This window comes from Protopterus annectens, chromosome 5.part1 (genome assembly GCF_019279795.1).
Source record: "Protopterus annectens isolate FY-2018-M chromosome 5.part1, PAN1.0, whole genome shotgun sequence".
NCBI lineage: Eukaryota > Metazoa > Chordata > Ceratodontiformes > Protopteridae > Protopterus > Protopterus annectens.
Genome location: NC_056736.1, coordinates 558,249,828 through 558,272,294, shown reverse-complemented (window position 1 = coordinate 558,272,294; position 22,467 = coordinate 558,249,828). Strand labels below are relative to the sequence as shown.

Sequence of the window (22,467 nt, the reverse complement as noted above, 5' to 3'; positions counted from 1 at the left end):
CTGTCTGTATATTTTAACTGTGGAACTTTTCTCCCTGGGCCTCCGCTGAAAATGGACCTACGTCCAGTCGGACACTCACGGTCAACAAATGTAAATAAATAAATATTTTAGTACGCAATAGGAAATTTTAACTCTGCTCCTCCTTTCAAAAGTTCACACCTCGACTGGCTCTACCTGGGTATAGCGAGAGGAAAAAAAAACACTAGCAGAGCTAAGATAATGCTGGGGTTTATCTTCAGAGGGATAGTGTCCAGAAGCAATGCTGTCACTCCGCAAGCCCACATAGGCCCAGTCAGCGTGACTGTGCAGTTCTGAAGGGTTTACAAGGAGAGGAACATCAGACTATCAGGCTGCTTCACGGGGCCCAGATGAAGACTACCAGGACAATGAAAAACGGAGAGGGAAGGATATGATTGGAGGCTAGAAAACACGGAATACTTCTGAATAACGACCAGGACAGACCTAGATCATGAAGGGAGTTTTCTTAACAAGAACACAGGAAAAAAGAATGACAACAAATGCTACCTACTCCCTAGATCTTGAAAAGTAATTTGTTACAGAGGGGATTGCAACCTAATGGAATGGGGTGTGGAAAGGTAATTTGCTGAAGCAAACAAGACATTGATAGATGGGGAAAAGGTTAACGCAAATCACATTGCTCATATTTTCAGGTGAATAATACTAATAGCTGAAACATTGCTCTCAAATACCGCCCAGAATTTACAACGTTTGCTCTACCCCCTAGCCCTCAAACTTCCATCTTCAAAATGTGGAACACTGAATATCATCTTCAACCAGAAAACTCATATCACGTTTAAAATAAGTTACTTTACATTTGTATATGCTTAACACAGAATGCATGACATTCTATTTCAATGTGGAATGGAGAGAACACTGACTTAAAACTCACAATGAAGGACACTTACCAGGTGCATCTCTCCTCATATAGTCTGAATTGTTGTAGGAAATAAAATAACGTTACAATAGATAAATAATACCCTACAGAGAAAAAAAAAAGTGCGCTGATAGAAAGCTTGCCATTTTATTCGCTTTCTACATGAATACGGGTAATGTAAAAAAAAAAACCCTTAATGTGGACATCCAGTCCTCATTACCTGTGACAGTATCCCTTACTCATCAAATTTTAATTGCTCCCAATTACTTTGGCACCGCCTACTTATCGAAAATACACAAACCCATCGGCTATGAATTTACAGAAAAAATATGCTGTAAACACGAATACCAAATTTTACTCTTCCACACCATCTTCTTACAGATTGCCTTTATTTCACGAAGCTTCCTTAATGCGCAAAAATAAAAAACACTAGCAGGTATAATCAAACTATTTTTTTTAACCAAGGTAATCCCCACAACATTCTGCCTTAGTCAGATGACGTACTCACGCTCCCTTTACCAGCGCTATGCTTTATGCTATTGCGTGTTGTTACTGTTCTCGTTGGTTTTGTGAACGCGTCTGTTTTGGGAAACTTTCATTGGCGGAACGCAGAAGGTGCAACTATGGCGGCTTCCGACAAACCTATTAAAGAGAAACTGTCTACTGCTACTGAGGATTTAAATGTACATTCCAGGTAAAACAAGTTATAACCATATGTTTAAGTTGAAGAGTTGGCTTTCAGAGGAATGTGCAGTTTTTTTAGATTGGCGTGTTTCAGAGTGTAGATTTGGCAAAGTTTGTCATAGTTTACTATTACAGCTAATCTGTTTTTGTGTTTTGTAGAAGTTTGAATGGGTGTTTGCTGTTTCCATCGTTTAAGATTTCAATATGGTTGAATTAACCTGAAAGTTTTAACGCGTTAACGTACATCCTGTTGCATAAAACGCATATAAACATATATATAGTACATAGTAGTAGTGGCTTACTTTTGCTGTGTTTGACTGGAAAGTTGTTTACCGCACCATGCAAGTCAACAAAACTAATGTAAAGGGTCTTAGACGTTATTGTTGCAGCATTTTTTTAAAGAAAAGGAGTCACGATTTTGCTTGAAAATGTTTGGTTGTGTTGTGTTTTGTTATGTTACTGCAAATTATTTACTCAGATTTGCACAAGCCAGTGCATTTCTTTGTGCCGGTCCCAAGCCTGGATAAATGGGGAGGGTTGCGTCAAGAAGGGCATCCGGTGTAAAACCTCTGCCAAAAATTACTGATGCGGAGAACTTTTCATAATTATATACCGGATCGGTCGAGACCCGGGTTAACATCGACCGCCACCAGTATTGTTAGCCAACAGGGTGCTGGTGGAAATTGGGTTACTGTTGGCTGAAGAAGAAGAGGGGGAAGGCATGCCCAAAGGCAGGACGAGAGGAGGAATGTTAGGAGTGTAGTACTGAGGGTAGGAACTTTGAATGTTGGCAGTATGGCTGGTATAGGGAGAGAGCTAGCTGATATGATGGAGAGAAGGAAGGTTGATATATTGTGTGTGCAAGAGACCAGATGGAAGGGAAGTAAGGCCAAGTGTATAGGAGGTGGGTTCAAATTGTTCTATCATGGTGTGGATGGCAGAAGAAATGGGGTAGGGGTTATCCTAACGGAACAGTATGCCAAGAGTGTTTTGGAGGTGAAGAGAGTGTCTGATAGAGTGATGTTTATGAAGCTTGAAATTGATGGTGTAATGATTACTGTTGTTAGTGCATATGCTCCACAAGTTGGGTGTGCCATGGATGAGAGAAAAATTTTGGAGTGAGTTGGATGAAGTGGTGGTAAGTGTACCCAAGGGTGAGAGACTAGTGATTGGTGCGGACTTCAATGGGCATGTTGGTGAAGTGAACAGAGGGGATGAGGAAGTGATGGGTAGGTATGGTGTTAAGGAGAGGAATGCAGAAGGTCAGATTGTGGATTTTGCGAAAAGGATGGACATGGCTGTGGTGAATACATATTTTAAGAAGAGGGAGGAGCATAGGGTGACGTACAAGAGTGGAGGAAGATGCACACAGGTGGATTATATCATGTGTAGGAGGGCCAGTCTGAAGGAGATTGGAGACTGTAAAGTGGTGACTGGGGAAAGTGTAATTAAGCAGCATAGAATGGTGGTCTGCAGGATGATGTTGGTGATCAAGAAGCGGAGGAGGTGTGTTAAAGCAGTGCCAAGGATTAAATGGTGGAAGTTAAAAAATGGTGATTGTGAGGTGGAGTTCAGGGAAGAGTTAAGACAGGCACTGGGAGGCAATGAAGAGTTACCAAATAGCTGGGTAACTACAGCAGAGCTAGTAAGGGAGACTGCTAGGAAGGTGCTTGGTGTGACATCTGGACAGAGGAAGGAGGACAAGGAGACTTGGTGGTGGAATGAGGAAGTACAGGAGAGTGTACAGAGGAAGAGGCTGGTGAAGAAGAAGTGGGATTGTCAAAGAGATGAAGAAAGTAGACACGAGTATAAGGAGATGAGGCGCATGGCAAAGAGAGAGGTGGAGAAGGATAAGGCATATAGAGAGTTGTATGAGAGATTGGACACTAAAGAGGGAGAAAAGCACCTGTATCGATTGGTTAGACAGAAGGACAGAGCTGGGAAAGATGTGCAGCAGGTAAGGATGATAAAGGACAGTGAGGGAAACGTACTCACAAGTGAGGAGACTGTGTTGAGTAGATGGAAAGAGTACTTTGAAGGGCTGATGAATGAAGAGAATGAGAGAGAGAGAGAGAGAGAATGTTGGATGATGTGGGGATATTGAATCAGGAAGTGAAGCAGATTAGCAAGGAGGAAGTAAGGACAGCTATGAAGAGGATGAAGAATGGAAAGGCTGTTGGCCCAGATGACACACCAGTGAAATTATGGAGGTGCTTGGGAGAAATGGCAGTGGAATTTTTAACCAGATTGTTTAATGAAATTTTGGAAAGTCAGAGGATGCCTGAGGAGTGGAGAAAAAGTGTTTTGGTACCTATCTTTAAGAATAAGGGTGATGTGCAGAGCTGCAATAACTACAGAGGGATAAAATTGATCAGTCATAGCTTGAAGTTATGGGAAAGAGTAGTGGAAGCTAGGTTTAGAAGGGAGGTGATGATTAGTGATCAGCAGTATGGTTTCATCCCAGGAAAAAAAAGCACTACCAATGCAATATTTGCTCTGAGTGTTGTTGGAGAAATACAGAGAAGGTCAGAATGAGTTGCATTGTGTCTTTGTGGACTTAGAGAAAGCATATGACAGGATGCCTAGAGAGGAGTTGTGGTATTGTATGAGGAAGTCGGGATGTGGCATTGGTGAGGACTGCGGTGGGAGTGACAAATACGTTTAAGGTGGAGGTGGGATTACATCAAGGATCAGCTCCTGAGCCCTTTCTTATTTGCAGTGGTGATGGACAGGTTGACAGATGAGATTAGACAAGAGGCCCCGTGGACTATGATGTTTGCAGATGACATTGTGATATGTAGTGAGAGTAGGGACCAGGTTGAGGAGACCCTGGAGAGGTGGATATATGCTTTAGAGAGGAGAGGAATGAAGGTCAGCAGGGCTAAAACAGAATATATGTGTGTAAATGAGAGGGAGGGTAGAGGAATGGTGAGGATACAGGGAGTAGAGTTGGTAAAGGTGGATGAGTTTAAGTACTTGGGAGCAACAGTTCAGAGTAATGGTGAGTGTGGAAGAGAGGTGAAGAAGAGAGTACAGGCAGGATGGAAAGGGTGGAGAAGAGTGTCAGGAGTGATTTGTGACAGACTGGTACCAATAAGAGTGAAAGGGAAGGTCTACAAGAGGGTAGTGAGACCAGCTATGTTATATGGGTTGGAGACGGTAGCATTGTCGAAAAGGCAGGAGTTAGAGCTGGATATGGCAGAGTTAAAGATGTTAAGATTTGCACTGGGTGTGACTAGGATGGACAGGATTAGGAATCAGTATATTAGAGGGTCAGCTCGGTTTGAACAGTTTGGAGACAAAGCAAGAGAGGCGAGATTGCGTTGGTTTGGACATGTGCTGAGGAGGGATGCTGGGTATATTGGGAAAAGGATGCTAAGGATGGATCTGCCAGGTAAGAGGAAAAGAGGAAAGGTCTAAGATGAGGTTTATGGATGTGGTGAGAGGACATGCAGGCGGTTGGTGTGAAAGAGCATGATGCAGAGGACAGGAAGAAATGGAAACAGATGATTCGCTGTGGCGACCCCTAACGGGAACAGCCAAAAGAAGATATAAAATTACTCAGATTTGCCGTTGCAGTTTATGAATTTAGATTTGGTTGGTATTTGTAGTAATATGTAATTTTACTTTGTTTAGGTTTGTCCTTTGAAAACAAAATAATAAGGTGGATTTCAAATGCAGTGCAACACTTTTGAGATGTGTAGCAGTAAAGGGGGGGGGGGCAACAAAATGATCACTGTGCATAAGTATCTTGAACAGAAGTTCTATTAAAATTCTCACTGCCATACCTCGCAACTGTTCCTGATTTTGACTCAGAATTTGGCTCTGACCTTCATAATTCCTGCTGTCACTGGTGACTTTTGGAAAAAAGATGGTGCATTGCAGTTAGTAATTATAAACTTCTTTTACTTCAAAAATGTATATTAATTCACATTTGATTTATTCTGTCAGTGCCTCAGGTTAATAGTGATATTTTAAAAGTGTCCCTGATTCATTGAGATGTATGTACAACATTTTTAGAATTCTATGAGAAAGCACCATTATGTTTGTGTGGCTTACTTGGGCATCTGACATAGATGACCCTGGTTTGGCTAGTAGCCTGAGTGTGGAGAAACCAGTGTGGAACAAAGGAAATGAGTGACAAGGCATTGCCTGCTTCCTCTCTTGGGGTGGGGGTTGATGTGCTAGAAAGACATGTTATTGCTCTGTAGTCAGGTGAGATTGGAGTGGTGAGCACAGCTAGGGCAGTTGTGTGGGTAGGTTACGTCGTCTTAGAGACATGGTGTTAACCCTTGCAGTTTCTTCTTGTAAGTCCACACTTGGTGCATGTACATGCCAACATACCCCACAAGTGAGAACTTTCACCGCAACCTGTTCCCTCAGTATTTCTCTAGATCTGTATTCTTCTCGGTCCTGGAATGTTCATATCCCATGTGATGATACGAGACAATGCCAGCTGTGCCAGGGAGAGTAGAGCACTGCATGTGTAACATATGACAACATAGCTACTATGGAGTGTAAAGAATTATGTCATTTGAATAAGAATCATGTCATTTGAATATCAAACTGATTTGTACATATGCTTGTGTTAAAAATGTATCAACAGTGGGTCCTGCTGGGCAGAAAAGAAATATGCATGTATGTCAGACTGTACTGTTGTAACTGAAATGTAGATGTTTTAAGGGAGGATGCTGGAAGGTTAAGTTCAGCCTAGCTAACCTTAAGAAAAATGGCCTGAAATTTAATGACTTGGTTTAGGCCATAAAGATTTTATCTTGCAGGTCTGAATGCTGCCAGAGATGCAATGTCTGTGAGAAGCCTGGGCTGGGATCCTGCTGTGTTGTCCTTGGTCGTGGACAAATTGTTACCCTGGGGTGCCAGAGAATGGCTTGTTAATTTCTGCAGGAAGGGTGGAAGCGTTGGAATTGTTTTATAGTTTTCAGATGTTGTAATAAACCTTAGCTAAAGTTCTGTGCATGTATTGTGACACATCAGTGCCATTTCCTGGCTCAATTTCTAGTGAGGGGGTAGTGTGGGAATCAAAGAGTTAGATGACTAGATGTGATGTAATTCTGTAGCCAGCACTGAAATTGTATTTGAATACCAGTGAGAGATGTGTGGGGTGCACTGTTTTTTTTTTAACCTGACAAGACACTCTCATATATTTTCTGTGTCTGAAATTCTGGTGTTTTTTGTAAATAGATATTTAGTAATTTTTATATTAATATCCATACTTTCATTTTGGTTGGTCTTTTGGACAATATTTAACCTTTTAGAGTACTTGTATTTATTTGATGGCAGTGTGGCTCCACATTCCTGAAAGTCTTGCTGCTTGGTTAAATACTACCATTTGTATAAGTATTAATTTTAGTAAGTGTCATTGGGTACTTGGTAAGAGCCTTAAAGTAGATGGTTTCTGGTGGCAGTAAATCTACCTTATAGTCTGGGAGGAGGTGTGAGTTTGTGTGTGTGTGAGAGACAGCTACTTGGAACAGGGATACTGAGAGCAGTGATTTCACAGAGAATGTGGTGGAGGACTTGGCTTGATACACTCCGCTAAGGACACAGCGCTGTAGTGGTCAGTGAGAAGTCTTATTTGGGGCCTGGAGAGGAACCCCAGCCCCAAGACTAGAGTGTGCATTCCCTGTATGTTGTTAAGGGAAATTATACGTAGCGCAGAGAGTTGCATCTGAAAGTACTGTGTCTATTTTTCTCTCAGTGAATGCTCCCCACTGGTGTCAGTGGTGAGGATTGAGGCTCGTTGATCAATGGCCCAGAGGAGTGACGTCACATGTTGGTGAGCAGCGGTGTGGATATTAATTGGAATTTTGTAGCCTGTAAGCAGTTGTCACTAAATTTGTGTGTACTGTCAGCAGCCTCAAGGTAAACGTACAGAGTTTCATTTTTCACAACAGTTTTATTTATTTATTTTTAGTTTAGTTTAGTCAGAGAAAGCAGGCAAAGATGTTAGCAAAAGATTATGGCAACCTGACAGTGAACCAGTTGGCTAAGGTGTGCAAATCTAAAGGACTGGTGCATGCTAACCTGACTAAAGCTGAAATTATTTCAGCCTTAGTCGTAGTTCCAGCACAGACCAGCAACCAGGAAGACAACCCGTCGGGCGATGAGGCTGGGCAGTCCTCAGAAACAGGACAGTTCACCTTTTCCTCAGAGAACTTAAAAACCCATCTGGAGTTATAAAACTGAACTGGAGACAAAACATGGGATTAGAATCAGCAGGGAGGCTGTGGTATTTGGAGACGGAACAAAATGAGAAGCCGCAACATGAGAGGGTCATGCTAATGCTTCACCCAGAACATGGAGATAATGGGTAAGGGAATAACCGTATCCCAGAAGCAACAAAGGTTTTTCAATTTCTTCTACAGTATTTAGGTGGTGATGAGTTTGATAGTTTCTTTCATATATTTGAAAGAGTATGTAAACAGTATGATATTGACCAAGGGCTCTGAGTATGGTTCCTGACACCCTTTGCACCATGGTGAATTTGATACTGATTGGTTAAATTATGACAAGGTTAAACCATGTTTATTGGAATGTTTTAAGTTAACCAAGTAACAAACCCTGTGGTGGAATCCAGAAGAACCACTGCTCGGACAAAAGGTAGAAGTAGCAGTAAAACTTTAATATGAAATTCGGAGCTCCACAGAACAAATCACCAGACCAAAAATCCAAGTTAAATCCAAGTAAAATCCTGGTTAAGCGCTTTCATCTGCGTGAATGCAGACTTCATCAGAACCAATATCAAAGCGCTAGGATCTCCTTTTTAAAACTCATTTGGCGCCAAAAATCAAATACATATTTAAAGTCACATACAACAATAAAATAAACCTATTGAACTATACACAATATTATACATTTAACAAATAAGGAATATTTATTTAATAATTGTATGTATTTTATGTATAATTTATATATATATATATATATATATATATATATATATATATGTATTTATATGTAATAAAAAGTCTATATCTAAATGGTCCATACACATAGTCACATGATGAAACCTGTCTAATGTTGAAACATTGTAATAAAATACATCTAAATATGTCAAATTGTGTTAAAATATCTAAAAAAGTGTAAATGATTAAATAAAAAAGTATGTTTATAATTTAATCTATCAATAAAAAAGGTTTAATACTAATGTGATCATTTAATCCAGGACAAGTAGTGGCGTCACATAACATTTGCCACTTACTTTCTAATAAGCCCAAAAAAGTTTTCCAATTTCCTCCACAAACCATGGGGTCAATGTGATCAGTAATACTAAAAAGAAAAGAGTGTTCTTGCCCTCTGTCTAAAATATGTTTACTTAGAGCGTTATTGTTGTCTTGTTTTATAATTTTGTATAAGTGCTCATAAATTCTAGTTTTAAATTTTCTCTTGGTCTTCCCAATGTAATATGCATTACATGAGATACATGTGGCGACATAAACAACTCTATAGGTATTACAATTACCTACCAAACTAAACAATTTAGTTTTGGTAATGTTATTCAACCTTATAACTTTTGCTTCATTTATGTTTTTACATTGGTTGCAAGTACCGCATTTTGTTGTTCCTTTTTTATTGTTGTTGTCCACCACCTTCTTAATGACCTTTGTGCTCTCCAACATATTTTTTAGGTTAGAAGATGTTTTATAGACACATTTTGGGAAGGTCCCCACTACTTTCGCAACTTCATCTGATAAAGTTAAAAGATTCCAATGTTTATACAAAATTTCTTTTACTAAGTTAGTGTAAGGGCTGAACATAATCACACAAACATTCCTGTTGTTGTAATCATCCTTCTTACAAGGTGTAAATGGTTACCCCAACAAAGGTGGGTACTTGTGACCCCATTCCTTCTTAACAAAAGCAACGATGGGGGTTAGCATATTTTTCGGATACCCTCTACTAATGAACATATTGTAAATGTTTTCCAATTCCTTTTCCATAATGTCTTTGTTTGATGACATACGTGCTGCAGGTATACACTGTCCTTTAAACACGTTTTTAAAAATGTGCGGTGGGTGACTGCTACCATAAAATATGTAATCATTAGAGAAGGTGTCCTTCCTATAAATCTTGGACTCAAAGCCTTTTGTGTTAGTATTCATGTAGGTATCTAAATAAGGGATACCTTCCCTCTCTACCTTGTAAGTAAATTTTAAAAAACTAGTCATGTTATTTATATAATCAATAAAACTTTCGATCAAATCTCCTGGTCCTTTCCAAAGAATAAATAAATCGTCTAGGTACCTTGTGTAATACAGCACAAACAAAATTTGGCCAGCAAAAGCAGACACGGATGCTAGAATAAATAATAAGACCTTTATTCCCAAAATATATTCAGACCGGTTTAGGCAAGAATTGCCTTCTTCAGTGTAGGACAAGCATATGATGTCCTGTTATCTGTATGTAATATATACATAGTATAATCCAATAGGCATACAGAAGTCATGAATATTGATGAAGACAGATAAATTGAAATCCAACAAGTGCCATGAAGCCTTATACGTTGAAAAACTTGAAAAATAGCAAGTATAACACTTGAATACAAAAATAAACAATAATATAATAAATAGTATGAACAGATACAAAAGAAATAACACATGAATATAAACCAATAGAGACAGAAATAATGAACCATATAATAGAACTGAATTGCAAAATGAATGAATCTGATTGTGAAATGAGCTAAACAAATATAAGTAAATAATATAATGCTAAACATAACTGGCATACATGTGATGTATAAATGATAAATCATGATAATTGCCCCCCAAAAAAATTTTTTGTATTATAATAAAAATAAACCAAAGGTAATAAAACCATGAATATCATAAACATGTGACTAGACATAAGCTATCTGTTGATGTCTGAAGACAGAAGACGTCCACATAATGGATCACTACAGATGGTCATTAAGGCCAGGAGGAAAAAGGCCCCCAAGAGTGACAATCCAGTATTTCTCTTTATGATCCAACAGACCATGCCAACCCTGTTTATGACTACGATCGCCCAAGATACAATCAATAATCATAAAGGTGAATTTGGCTTGTGGATGTTTGAGAGTATGTTGGTACAGGGCATTGGTAGTTTTATGATTTCTAATATCACTGCGATGTTCATTGATTCTAGATCTAAGGGGCCTGGAAGTTTGGCCGACATAAAACGCCCCACAATAACAGCTGGCAAGGTACACAACCCAATCACAACCACAATTACCAAATATTTTGATGTTAAATACTTGACTAGTATTGCGACTGGAAAAGTCTTTAGATTTATTCATCAGTGAGCAAGATCCACAGTGACCACAAGGGAAGGAACCCACTAACTCCACTCCATGTAATGTAAGTTGCTTATGAGTGCCCCCCCCCCACTACCTATGTGTTTATAATGAGACAAATATGAACCCAATGTCTTGCCCCGTTTATAAGCAAAACGACACTGTTGCCCCAAAAGGGACCTCAATTGATCATTAGCAAGCAAGATGTTCCAGTGTTTGTTAATGATATTCCTTATCATATTAATATTTCTGCCGAAGGTAGTGATGAAACGAAGGGGGGCCCCCGATCTAGTGTCCCGCTCTGTTTTGTATTCTAACAACTTATCCCTACTAATCTGGTTGACCCGGCATCTGGCTAAGTGGACATCCTTGTTATCATAACCCCTGCTGGTAAATCTCTGACATAAATCCATGCAAACTGAATCATATTCCGCCCCATTTGAACTGAGGCGCTTAATGCGCATGAATTGTGACACAGGAATACTCCTGATAGTGTGGCGTGGATGCATACTGGTAGCATGTGACAAAGTATTGTATTGTGGGTATTTACGGAAAACCTTAGTTGATAATGTGAGGTCCTGGTTCTTAATGACTGTAACATCCAAAAAATTGATGCTATTCTGATCATATGATAAAGAGAATTCCAGTCCCCATATGTTACTATTGAGGTATTCGACAAATTCCCGTAAATAACCCAAATCAGCACGCCACACTAACCAGCAGTCATCCAGATAACGTCGCCAGATGTCCATTTCAACCTGATAAATGTGTGAATTGTCATAAATCATGTACTCCTCGAAATACGCCATGAAAAGGTCAGCATAAATGGGAGCGAAGGATGCTCCCATTGCTGTACCTTGCAATTGCCAGTAACACTGGCCTTGAAAGTAAAACGCATTTTTGTTGAGTACATGTTCTGACAAACAAATGAGTAGAGTGTCAAATCCCGGTGTGTACAGATTTGCCCTGTTCAGCCAATATTGAAGGGATTGTAGGCCTGCCCAATGTGGAATACTGGTGTATAAAGCCTTGACGTCCAAAGTACAAATATACCACCCTGGTTCTAACTGGGTATCCTGGATAATCTGTAGGAATTGGGTTGTGTCCTGCAAACTGGCCCTGACATAGTTCAACAAAGGTTTAAGATATTTTGTGAGAAAAGCTGATAGAGGTTCCGTCAGTGATCCCAACCCAGAAACAATAGGTCTACCAGGTAGTTTGATTAATGATTTATGAATTTTCGGCAAAAGATATAAAATCTGTTTGCCAGGTTCTGATACAGTTAAGGATGATAGACATTTTTTGGTGATAATCCCTTCCTTAAAAGCCAAGTTTAGGAAAGAGTCAATTTTCTGTTTGAATTGCGGAGTTGGGTCTATAGACATATGCATATAGCAAGTTTTATCCGATAGTTGTGACAATCCCTCCTGTATGTAATCATCTGAATTAAGTACCACCACAGCACCTCCCTTATCAGCTGGAAGAACCGCTATGTCTTTGTTATTACGTAGTTGATCCAATGCCACCTTGTCACATGTAGTAAGGTTATTTTGTAACATAGTATGACCATAATTCTCAAAATGAAGGTCCCGGCATACAGATTCCATGAAAATCGAAACATATTTGTTCATAGGTGGTTGAAACACAGATCTACCAAACCTAAAATCATCCGATTTATGTGAACTGTCTTGAGCAAAAAACAATTTCAGATTGAGCTTACGACAAAAAGCCTGAAGATCCTGAATAATGTGATACTCATGAGAAAAAAAAGCTGGTATATAATTGAGGCCCCTATTCAATAGGGCTGTCTGTTCTTTTGATAACATGGTTCTAGAAAGATTTAAGACATTTTGATTAGATACTGGAGCTGTACCTATGTCAGAAAATTGTTGAGCAAGCCCTGAAAAGAGATGTCCAGAGGTTCTTTTCTTGTGCTCCCTGTGCCACGTCTAAAGGGATGTTTTTATTACTTTTCTTTCTATTGGGTGATCCCCTATCAGAAACTCCTTCACTGTCCGTAAAGGAAGAGTCATCCCCTGATGTACTATTATAGGAACTATCCCTATTTTTTAAAATAGATCTAGGCCTCTTTTTGGTACGACTGGGCCCTGACCTTTTCTGATCAGTTTCAGCAAATCTCACAGATCAACTGAACTCGAAGGGTCTGCCCCTTTGGTAGTCTGAAAGGTCTCTATGGAACTTTTTAAATTTGCGTTCCTTGACAATCTTTTCATGTTCAGTCAGATCTTTTGATAATTTTTTGATGTTATCCTGATATTTCGGAGAGGATTCAAATTTGCTAACATCAGAACATAATGTCTTAATCTCTTGAATATTCATATCAACAATCCTTTCATAATATTGTAATAATATATTCACAAATAGCATGGACCCCGCCTGTAACGCTTCCTTCCAGTCTTGATTTAACTTATCATCCGGTCTCCCAACTAGGGGTTGAAGGCGTATTCTAAGCCCCCTTGGAGCCATCTTCTGAGTAGAGTAGGCTCGATTTTAATTTCCTTTATCATATCTATTATGTTAAATCGTGCTGTAGGAATAAATTTCATTCCTACAACAGTGCATTAATTTACAAATTCTACCCAAAGGGTTACGCTTTTTTAAGCTACCCTTGGGTTTAGAATATAGCAATATTGTTATTAATGATTTTAACAGTATGTTTGATGATTTTGGTTTTATATTTATGAAGAAATTGATGAAATATAATGATGAAAAAATATCTATTATTACTAATGAAATTGAGAGACTCAATGAAGAGATTATCCAGGATGACAATTTTGAGCAATGGTATGACTTGTATCACAAACAAGTTTCAAACTGCAGAACACAAAGCTTCAGCAACACACAGTAGGAAAAACAGAAAAATTGATAGGGACTTGGATTCCTATAAGTGTCACAGAGCTTATGTGTGGCCACACGACAAGACGACCTATGTGAACACCTTTATTGACACTGATAGAGATTTTAGGGGTCGCAAGGAATCAAGAAGACACGAAGAGGATGTAAATTTTCAGGGGGGAAGATTTTATCCAGCCCCAAAAACATACAAAAGGAGACATTAGTTTTTCATGAAGAGGTATTGGATGGTATAGAACCTAATAAGGCAATCCTTCCAACAGAAATTCACAGTAATGTTCCCTCTAGTTTTGTGTACACTGAAGTTGTTTGTTCTGAGATTACTGAAGGTCACCAAGTACAGATTAGCAAAACCACATACCCGACCATTCACACTTTCAATGGTATTAATATATATAATTACACTGGCGCACATATAAATGAAGAATTTTTTTCCTTGTTTAGTAAAGGAATGAAATTTATTCCTACGGCACGATTTAACATAATAGATATGATAAAGGAAATTAAAATATTTTGTCGCAGACTTAATTTGGCCATCCAGTTTAGTGAAATGAAAGGTGAATGGGACAGACACAACAACATCAATAAACTAAAGAAAAAAAGTGCGTATATACCAAATTATCACCCTAATGTTGCTAACTTTGAAAAACTAGTAAGTAAATATATATATATTGGTTATATTTTAATATTAAAACAAATTCAGACTATGTTGGGTTTTATAAGGATAATCTTAATAGTAAAGAAAGGGAAGTTTTGAAAAATATTATGGCTAATCAAGACATCAGGATTATGAAGCCAGGCAAAGGTGGAGGTATAGTGCTGTTTACTACCTTTGACTACAATAACGAGATACATAATATACTCCACCTGTCTGGCAATTATGAGGAGGTTTCCCTTAATCAAGTTAACATAGGGTATAGGAGAATAGACCTCGCTATAGAGGAATATCTATTAGATAACCGGATAACCAATGAGACCTATGAATTTATTAGAGAAGAATTTCCTAGGATGGCTACTATCTTTGGCATCCCAAAAATACATAAATGTCCAGATAAGCCACCATTTAGACCAATAATTTCTGGTTCAAAATCCAAGACATACAATATAGGGGTCACCATTGATGCATGGACCAAGCACATTTACGACAATGTGAGACACCTTACCAAGGACTCATGGAATTTCCTAGCGAATTTAACATCAGATATTTGGCAAAGTGATCTTCTTTTTCTAACGGTCGACGTTGTCGACCTTTTTTCTAGCATTCCAAAAGATATCGGTTTAGAATATTTTTTCAATAGTTTAAGAAAATATTCTACCATGAGTTGGGATAAAATTAATCTCATTGTTGATATGATGAGTTTGGTTTTGGATCACAATTATCTCCAGTTTCAGGGAGAATTATTTAGACAGAGTAGTGGCGTCGCTATGGGCGCCTCTTGTGCCCCAGTATTCGCAAACCTTGTCATGTTAGAATGGGAATCGTTATATATATTCCCTAGTGAGTACTACAAACACATGGTGTATTACACAAGGTACCTAGACGATTTATTTATTCTTTGGAAAGGACCAGGAGATTTGATCGAAAGTTTTATTGATTATATAAATAACACGACTAGTTTTTTTAAAATTTACTTACAGGGTAGAGAGGAAAGGTATCCCTTATTTAGATACCTATGTGAATACTAACACAAAAGGCTTTGAGTCCAAGATTTATAGGAAGGACACCTTCTCTAATGATTACATATTTTATGGTAGCAGTCACCCACAGCACGTTTTTAAAAACGTGTTTAAAGGACAGTGTATACGTGCAGCACGTATGTCATCAAACCAAGACATTATGGAAAAGGAATTGGAAAACATTTACAATATGTTCATTAGTAGAGGGTATCCGAAAAATATGCTAACCCCCATCGTTGCTTTTGTTAAGAAGGAATGGGGTCACAAGTACCCACCTTTTGTTGGGGAAACCATTTACATCTTGTAAGAAGGACGATTACAACAACAGGAATGTTTGTGTGATTATGTTCAGCCCTTACACTAACTTAGTAAAAGAAATTTTGTATAAACATTTGAATCTTTTAACTTTATCAGATGAAGTTGCGAAAGTAGTGGGGACCTTCCTAAAATGTGTCTATAAAACATCTTCTAACCTAAAAAATATGTTGGAGAGCACAAAGGTCATTAAGAAGGTGGTGGACAACAACAATAAAAAAGGAACAACAAAATGCGATACTTGCAACCAATGTAAAAACATAAATGAAGCAAAAGTTATAAGGTTGAATAACATTACCAAAACTAAATTGTTTAGTTTGGTAGGTAATTGTAATACCTCTAGAGTTGTTTATGTCGCCACATGTATCTCATGTAATGCATATTACATTGGGAAGACCGAGAGAAAATTTAAAACTAGAATTTATGAGCACTTATACAAAATTAAAAAACAAGACAACAATAACGCTCTAAGTAAACATATTTTAGACAGAGGGCAAGAACACTCTTTTCTTTTTAGTATTACTGATCACATTGACCCCATGGTTTGTGGAGGAAATTGGAAAACTTTTTTGGGCTTATTAGAAAGTAAGTGGCAAATGTTGTGACGCCACTACTTGTCCTGGATTAAATGATCACATTAGTATTAAACCTTTTTTATTGATAGATTAAATTATAAACATACTTTTTTTATTTAATCATTTACACTTTTTTATTTAATCAATTACACTTTTTTAGATATTTTAACACAATTTGACATATTTAGATGTATTTTATTACAATGTTTCAACATTAGACAGGTTTCATCATGTGACTATGTGTATGGACCATTTAGATATAGACTTTTTATACAGTATATTACTTTTTATTACATATAAATATATATATATATATATATATATATATATATATATATATATATATATAAATTATACATAAAATACATACAATTATTAAATAAATATTCCTTATTTGTTAATTGTATAATATTTTGTATAGTTCAATAGGTTTATTTTATTGTTGTATGTGACTTTAAATATGTATTTGATTTTTGGCGCCAAATGAGTTTTAAAAAGGAGATCCTAGCGCTTTGATATTGGTTCTGATGAAGTCTGCATTCACGCAGATGAAAGCGCTTAACCAGGATTTTACTTGGATTTAACTTGGATTTTTGGTCTGGTGATTTGTTCTGTGGAGCTCCGAATTTCATATTAAAGTTTTATTGCTACTTCTACCTTTTGTCCGAACAGTGGTTCTTCTGGATTCCACCACAGGGTTTGTTACTTGGTCAAGTTTTTTCACATTTCATGGTGTGTTGATGTTTTAACTTAACACCAGGAGCTTACAGAAAAAACATTTGTGAGCATAGACGTAGGGCAGATGAAAGTGTATGTGATTATATTGCTGAGCTAAGCACTTATTTTCATAGGTGGATGAGTGGGTGTTGGGTTACCATTCTTGAAAGGCTGGCAGATTTTTGATGAGGGAATAAGCCCTTAGCACTTTGTCTGAGGACATGAGAATCTGGTTGGCAGACTGGGAGTGCATCTCTGCAAGTGGGCTGGAGAGAAAAGGTGATCTGTACTTGGCAAGAAGGGGACTACTGCCCAAGAAGGGGATACCCAGTGTTACGTGTGGATGTTGGGGAATCTGTAGTGGGCAGCCTTAACCTATCTTAAAGACTTCCCATACTCTGGAACAAACTACCTATCTATAGCAAACAAAGCTCCTCATTAGCACTCTTCCTGAAAAGTCTTGATGATTGGATGGGAGATAGGAATTTCACCCCGGGGATCACTTCTGTGGTTCTGCTTGACAGGGGCACAGGAAAATAATTTTCTTGGGTGGCAAAAGCCAGGGTACTGTTTGGCTAGGCTTATATAGGCCCTAGGGCCAATAGCTTAGTACCTACCTATGAACCAGTAAAAGGGGAAACCAGTAGTTCAGGTACACAGACAGGATCCGAGTTTATATGTTTTAAATTTAACCAGGGGGGCCATGTAGCTGCAGGTGTCCACCTAATCAAGATGAGGAACAAAAGGTGAGGGAGCCAGCAAGTGGGAATAACAGGTCAGTGGTAAGTTATCTATAGACAACAGGGGTACCAAACAATCATTGGAGTTTGTATCTCATCGTGGTGGGTGGAAAACAGGCCATTGCCAAGAGACAGGCAGCCTCTGACATAACCATTGTGAAGCCTGCAGTGGTTAAAGAGGAGCAGTACATGCGTGGGCAGTCCACTCAGGTCAGAGCTTTAGGAGGGACCCCATTCCAAATACCTTTTGGCCAGGGTTCACTATGACTGGGAGGGTGGAAAAGGAAGCAAGCAAGCATGTGTGTTTTGAGGATATCCCCGCAGATGTCTTGAGTTGGATTGATTTTGATAATGCAGTACCTTGTATACATGCAGTTACACAAAGTCAGGCTTGTAGGTCTGGTAGCTTGGGGAGACCCAGACAGACCCCACATCTGAAGCCAGGGCTGGTGTTGTAGTTATTTCAGGGTGGGAGCTACCCTGTATCAGTGAGCCTGAAGATAGGCCACAGCTGCTGATGGATACTGATGTTCCCTAGGCAGGGTGACTGCAAGGGCAGAGGTGAGTGATAGTACCCAGGCTGACAGTGAGGCACTGCTGTCAGAGGATAACCAGACTTTCTGTGGAGGGGGAGCTGAGAAGGGTCACAAAGGTAGAGTGATTCTACATTACGAGGCTTGAAGGAGGTGGCTAAGGAGGCACCTGATTCTCAAGGGAAAGAAGAGTCTATACTGAAACAAAGGTAGTGATGTTAATACATGGTAAAACTGCTAACAGGAGGCATGGGCACAAACTGTACTGTGTTATCATGGTTAAGCCTTACCATGACAGGAAGGCCCTTGTGCTGAGTATTTGCAGTGGGTAGCAGGAGAAGTCTGATGGAGATCTGGCGACTGATCCCTTCAATGAGGCCTGGACTGATACCTCCGTGAAAGGGGTAGCAATGTCCCAGCAGCTATCCCCTACCCGGGTTAGAGAAATCTGAGCAGTGTTACAGGAATTTGGGGGCATGTTCACTGGGAAACCTAGGTGCACCACCATGCGGATACAGGACCCTAAAGACCTATCCAACAGACCCATAAGAGGGTGCTTGAGTGAGTCAGACATACTCTGAGGGAATAGATGCAGGAAATGTTGGAACTGGGAGTAATCCAGGAGTCCAGCAGTCCCTGGGTCTCCCCAGTGGTGCTGGTGTTTAAATAAGGATGGTACCACTTGGTTATGTGTGGACTGCAGAAAACTAACAGTCTCACAGAATCTGATGCTTACCCCATGCCTAAGACAGATGAAGCCTTAGAGCATCTGAGTGAGGCTAAGTATCTGACCACTATTGACTAGCACTGAAGAAGGGTTATACCCGAAAGCTTTGTTATTAAAGTGAGTTTTTTCTATTCGCATTGTTTGTTTTTTTTTTGGATATTCAAGTTGGTGAATATAGAAGAAATAGACCTTTGGGTTGGAGTTTCGTCTTGAGGTGCCCTTGATGCCCACCACTAGAGTGGTCATCCTTTGTGAACTCCTTTTGGGTTATACAAATTCATGAAGATGCCCTTTGGGATGAAAAATGCCCCAGCGACCTTCCAGAGACTGGTAGATCATAGCCTAGCAGGAAGGGGAGATTATGCCCTTGCTTACCTGGACAGTATTCCCATTTACAGCCATTCCTGGCAAGAGGACCTTCAGCATGTCAGGGAGGTACTGGGCAGACTGCAAAGGGTAGGGTTGTCCAAAGTGGAAGCTGTTCAGGCATGGCCTGCCACTGTTGCCAAAAAGCAGGTGAGGGCATCCTTGGGGACAGTGGGGTACTATAGGTTCATACTAGGCTATCTGCCCTAGGGCATTTACAAGCCTAGCCAGAGAGTGTTTGGCTTTCGCCACCCATTTTAAATGAATTTTGCTATGCCCTTTTTCGAGGTTAGTATACTGTGCCTCTGTCTAATAGTGACATAGAAGTGATACCCGGAGTAAATCTACGATCTCTCATCCACTCATCAAGATTCCTATTGAAGAGAGTCAATGAGGGACACTGCCTAACCTGGACTGGGATTTTATTCCAGAGTGAAGGGAACCTCTGGGTTATGAATCTGTTCCTCCAGCATGTCCTATTTATTTCAGTGCTGAGGTTCAAGTCTCTCGAGCGCGTAGCTCAATGGGATTTGGATTTTCTGAGGTGCAGCATGTCCATTAATTTCGGGTTGGACATGGCTTTATACGTCAGGCACAGATCGCCTCTGAGCAGACGGTATGCCACTGAGTAGAGCTGGAGTTTCTTTAACCGGGCAGCATATGGCATCTGTTTGAGCCCTTTGATCTTCTTGGTGAGGTACTTTTGGGGTCTTTCCAGTTGCTGCAGGTGTCTGGTAAGGTACATCCCAAAAGGGGCATTGTACTCAATTATGGGCCTGATGAGGGACGAGTGAAGAGGCACGATGACCTCCCCTGATCTAGATGTGAATCCCTTCATGATTAGGTGGGCTATATAAAATGTTTTTCTAACCACTTTGGCCACGTGGTTGTCGAATGAGAGATTGTTATCAACTTGGGTCCACAGGTCCTTAATTACTTCTTCCGTACTTAATGGATTACCATCTATGTGGTAATTTGTGGGCACTTTGTTTTTGCCGAAGGGGATGACTATACACTTTTTGGCATTTAGCTTGAGGCCATGGCTCTGGCACCAGTTGTCTGTTTCTATGAGGCCGTTTTGTAGGATGCTTGTGTCGGCTGGAGAGTCGATTATGGCACCCAGTTTGCAGTCATCTGCGAACTTAGTCAGCCACAGTCCTTCCATGTTGGCCTGTACCTCCTAGAAATATATACCGAACAAGAGGAGCCTTGTGGGACGCCACTTGTAACTGGTTTGGAGTCTGACATGGCTCCAGCAATTCTAACCATGTGGGTTCTGTCCTTGAGCCTGTTTGCAACCCATCTTGTGACATAGGGGTTTATATTTAAGCTGGTGAGCTTATCTATAATGCCCAAATGGGGTATTGCATCGAAGGCTTTTGCGAGGTCCAGGTAGGCTGTGTGGACCACCTTCCCCTCGTCAAAGGCCTTGGTGACCGTTTCAAAGAAATCAACCAGGTTTAAGAGGCAGGATCTGCCCTTAACAAAGCCGAACTGGGTAGGATCCAGTGTCTGTAGGTCCCCAATATCTTTATTTATGAGGTCCATGATGATCCTTTCCATAGCTTTGCAGACCAAGCTAGTCAGGCTTATGGGGCGATAGTTTCCAGGGTCCGTTGAGGCACCACCTTTGTGGAGAGGGACCACTGTTGCTGTACGCCACTCTTTGGGTACATATCCTGTAGTAAGGCTGAGATTGAACAATAGTTTTATGTTTGGGTTTAGTTCTTCTTGGAGTTCATGTAGGACGCAGCCCGGGACACAGTCTGGTCCCATTGATGCTGTGTTTTTTGCTTTGGAGAGGGCGGCTCTTACTTGAGCATCTGAGATGTCGGGGGGGGCAGCACTCTGCTGGGATAGATATTTGCCGTTTTGGTGGGAAGGGGGGGAGAAGTTTGCGCTGAACCTGTCAGCTAGGATGTTGGCAGTGTCTGTGGGTTTGCTGTATTTTTTGTCATTTTGGACTAATTCTGAGCATATCTGGGAATTCCCACCCAGGTTCCTAACATAACTAAAGAAAGCATTGTGATTATCCTTAGTGTCCTGTGCAATTTTTCTCTCGAAGCTGGCCTTAGACGATTTTATGAGTGCCCGTAGTTTTTTGCTAATACTGATCAGAGATGCCTTCCCTTTTTGGGATTTTGCTCTATCATGTAGTAGCTTCCTCCTTCTATTGTATAGTTTGTTTATGGCTGGAGTCCACCAGACAGGATGCCTGCCTTTGGAGGATTGGGTCTTGGTTTTGTTTGGGATTGCATGATCCATGCATTCCTGAAGGTGTTCATAGAATGCGTTTATAAAGGATTCTGCGGTCTGGGCCGTATTTTCCACAGGCCCGGGGGCTTTGAAGGATTCCACCTCGGTTTTGAGGAGTGGGAAATTTGCTTTAGAGAAGTTTTTCACTGTGGTTTTCTGGGCAGGGGCTGGGGTCAGGATGTGAATATCTAGTGAGATTAGTTTATGGTCTGATCTTACCAGTGAGGCTTACACTTCTGGTCTGGAGCATAGAGTCCCCGTGTTGGTGATGATCAGATCCAGTATGTTTTCCCCTCTTTTGGGAGTGGTAACAAGTTGTTCCATAGCATTTGAGTGTATAAATTCTAGGAACCTTTGGGCTAGGGTGTTGTAGCTAGAGAAATGCTCCCAGTCTATGTTTGGGTAGTTGAAGTCGCCCAATATAATGGTGTTTGGAGAGACCTTCATATTTTCCAGTGTTCTCAGGAAGGCCGAGTGGGGTTCCTGGGTTTGGGAGGGTGGTCTGTAGCAGGCTATAAACTGGAAGGCAGTTTTACCCACTGTTAGTTGCACATGGATAGTCTCTGATGCTTCGTGCTGTGCCAGCAACCTGGAGGTGTGGGTATCTTTGACGAATATTGATACTCCCCCTCCTTTTGTGGTTTGGTCCAAGTTTTGGGGCCGAAAAACATGGTATGAGGTATAACCTGGTAGTGCTGGGGTGCTCTCGGGAGCCTTGAACCAGGTTTCTGTTACTGCACAGATATCGATGTTCTCCATGCTAAGGAGAGTTTCGAGTGCATGCATCTTGAGGTTTAGACTTCTGGCATTGAG

At 40.1% G+C, this 22,467-nt stretch overlaps 1 protein-coding gene across 2 annotated transcripts in view; it reads left to right on the top strand.

The window, feature by feature from the left end:
- The first annotated feature begins 201 nt into the window (after window positions 1-201).
- Window positions 202-22,467, top strand: part of RB1 (RB transcriptional corepressor 1) — a 3,440,561-nt gene continuing 3,418,295 nt past the window's right edge. The window contains exon 1 of one of the 2 annotated variants that reach the window (XM_044073175.1): window positions 202-596. In XM_044073175.1, the coding sequence (XP_043929110.1) occupies window positions 577-596 (20 nt within the window). In that variant the 5' untranslated portion in view covers window positions 202-576. Of the gene's footprint in view, window positions 597-1,278; window positions 1,590-22,467 lie in introns of those variants that run through there. The other variant, XM_044073174.1, reaches the window with a different exon arrangement.